At 32.2% G+C, this 2,810-nt stretch overlaps 1 protein-coding gene across 1 annotated transcript; it reads left to right on the forward strand.

The window, feature by feature from the left end:
• The first annotated feature begins 1,367 nt into the window (after nucleotides 1–1,367).
• Nucleotides 1,368–2,551, forward strand: LOC133289011 (uncharacterized). Its single transcript, XM_061486862.1, has 2 exons — nucleotides 1,368–1,679; nucleotides 2,019–2,551. Exons 1-2 carry the CDS (start codon nucleotides 1,582–1,584, stop codon nucleotides 2,290–2,292), a joined length of 372 nt encoding a protein of 123 aa, XP_061342846.1. The 5' UTR covers nucleotides 1,368–1,581; the 3' UTR covers nucleotides 2,293–2,551.
• The last annotated feature ends 259 nt before the right edge of the window (nucleotides 2,552–2,810 follow it).

Raw genomic sequence — 2,810 nt, forward strand, 5'->3', positions numbered from 1 at the left:
TAAAGCAGATCGGGTTAAAATACCTGATTTATAAAAATCAAGTTGAGTTGAGTCGACACAAAAATCTAACTCGATGTGACCATACACACCCCTACACATGACCCGAGTCAAAGCCCTAGCTGACGAGGTCTTTCCAAAGTGGAAAGCTTGTCCCAGTCTTAAGCCCACTAATAGAATCCGGAGTTATAATCGGAACAATTAGATATCTCATCTAAAATTCACGAATTATTAAAATACAAGAAATAGCACGTTAATTATCTTTTATAACAAAATACTGATTAATTACTGTTGTAATATTTAAACCACTAGATGCCAAGGATCGACATCCTTGATTTCATTGATTTGAGAATGCGAAGAAGATGATATGCATTAATTCCACGTTGTGTCAGCTGATGATGAATCGTTTCAGTCTAAGCCAAATTGGTCGGTTTCAGTTTTAAAACTTTTCGTTGTGAAATTATTATCACATTTCTTTTAGAGATTAATGTTTATTGTGTTATAGGAAATATAGTTATCTTCTCTTTATATAAAAATATGCGGAGTTTGTATAAGATATATGAAAATAAGAAAAAAAAATAAAAAAAAATCACATATATTTTTATATATACGTAAAAGATTAATAATTTTACTATTTTAAGGGTGCCTTTTTTCTGCGTATCATTTTTTTTGATGTTACAGAAAGAAAAAGAGTCAGATCCACATATTTTTTTTTTTAAAAAAAATGTTAGAATCCATCAACATATTCTACCTTTTTTTGTATTGCTGCAGAAATTTTCTTGTACAATGAAAGAAGAAATACAATTCCCTTGTTTTAATGCCGTATACAAGAATCTATAATTTGTGATGCGTGTTTCACACGGTGTGAGGAGCGTACGTGGTTTTTACGACTACCACCTTTGATGGCTAACTTACCAATTTTATATGCAAATTCCAAAACTCAAACCGGACAAAAACTGCTGAAAAGGAAACAATGAAAATAATAATAATAAAAGAATAGGTAGGAAATAATATTCAAGCAAGCTCATCCATGGGACACTAGTGTCTTTTCCTCTCTCTTTCTTTTTAAGGTTCTTTCTCTCTTTTTCTCTCTGGGTTGCCTGTCTTAACTGAAAACGACCGCAAGCAACCTCTAGTTTACCTTCATATATATGAGAAAATCCATTTTCTCATGTTATATAAAATTGTATGAGATGATCTAAGTCATTTAAAGATAAACGAACGGTTATAAAAAATCATAATAAAAAAGATTAAAAAAGAATAACCTTATGACTTATGAGATTATTTAATATGAGTGTTTATTTCCTAATTTTGTAAATGGACAAAACAAACATTATTATAATAAATCAGATTAATACACCGTCTCAAACCCATTTCTCCTTTTCTCTATATAAAGTCTCTCACCTCTCTCTCTCTCTCCTTTCTTCCTTTTAGTTTTACCTCATCGGTTATCATACAAATTCTCCTTCATTTGATCTGTGTTTAGTTTTTGTGTTATTTGGGTTTCTGAGTTTCTCTCTCAACTTCCAAATTCTTCTCTTTCTCTCATCTCTGAGCCTCTGCATCTATTCTGGCTTCAAAGCTATGGTGGATCTTCAAACCGTGTGTTGCATGTGCGGTGACGTTGGTTTCCCTGACAAACTTTTCCGCTGCAACAAATGCCACCACCGATTCCAACACTCGTATGGTTTTTTTACTCCTTCTCAATCATCATCATCATACATACATACATATATATACACATACATACATCAACCCCATCTTTCTTTATCATAATAGAATAATCTTTAATAGGATAGATACATGTAACTACATCTTTCGTTGATTCTCCATCTTCATATATAAAACATCAAGCTATACATGTATCATATGATGCATACATATATATAATGATCATAACCATTTTTTTTAGCTTTATTATCATGATAACTTGTATGTTCATACATACCATGCATTCAACATATAAAATATTATTATCTTAGATATGAATTAAGCTTTAAGCTTAAATATTAATATTTCAGGTATTGTAGTAACTACTATGGGGAATTACCTGAGATAGAACTGTGCGATTGGTGCCAAAGTGAGGAGAAAAACTCAAGACATATTATTGGCTCCAATTCGAAGAAACCGGTGGTCGGAAACGACGCCGGAACGACGACCCGTTCAGAATATTCCGGCGAGAAAATCAAGCAGCATGATCGTGAAGAGAGCGGTTCCGAAAAGGGGAAGAGCCCAACACCTTCGCCGAGAACCGCCACACGCAGGTACAAGCTTCTCAAGGATGTAATGTGTTAAAGAACGAGAGAGAAAGAGAGAAAGAAACAACGCATCCCAAAAAACCCAGAAGAAAAAAAATTAGTATTAATTAGGAGACTTTTGTGTCAAAAGTGTTTGGTGTTTATAGTTTTAGTAGTAGTAGTAGTAGTAGCTTTGCAAAGACTGTGTTTATGAGTGTTTCTACTTTTCATCAAGCTGTGAATATAGAACTATGTAACTTCAATATGTACTAATCTCATAATCTAAGTTTCAAGCTATAATAATTATTAGGTCCACTCCGTTTTCATTTGCTTAATTATATTTTTTTTCTTGGACTTAACTATATAATTAGGTGTAAAATTATAAATAAATAGAATCACCAATAACAAATTCGCACATTTTTCATGTCCTCTTTCTCTTTTTCTTTCTTTAATATATTCGCGTGTAATGCATGGGACATATATGAAGTAGGTTTCTTGCATGAGATTTGTGATATAAAAATGATATTGGAATCTAAATCTGAGACGCAAAGGTTTTAATTAAATTGACATATAGTT

Source organism: Gastrolobium bilobum, unplaced genomic scaffold, assembly GCF_033153095.1.
Source record: "Gastrolobium bilobum isolate Gb01-03AN ecotype WA unplaced genomic scaffold, APGP_CSIRO_Gbil_v1 utg81642, whole genome shotgun sequence".
Taxonomy (NCBI): Eukaryota; Viridiplantae; Streptophyta; class Magnoliopsida; order Fabales; family Fabaceae; genus Gastrolobium; species Gastrolobium bilobum.

What these genes read in the sequence shown, in the direction of transcription:
- LOC133289011 (XM_061486862.1), top strand. Translation starts at nt 1,582, where the DNA reads ATGGTGGATCTTCAAACCGTGTGTTGCATGTGCGGTGACGTTGGTTTC. An exon ending in CACCACCGATTCCAACACTC is followed by an intron (nt 1,680 to 2,018) that starts GTATGGTTTTTT and finishes TTAATATTTCAG; the next exon opens with GTATTGTAGTAACTACTATG.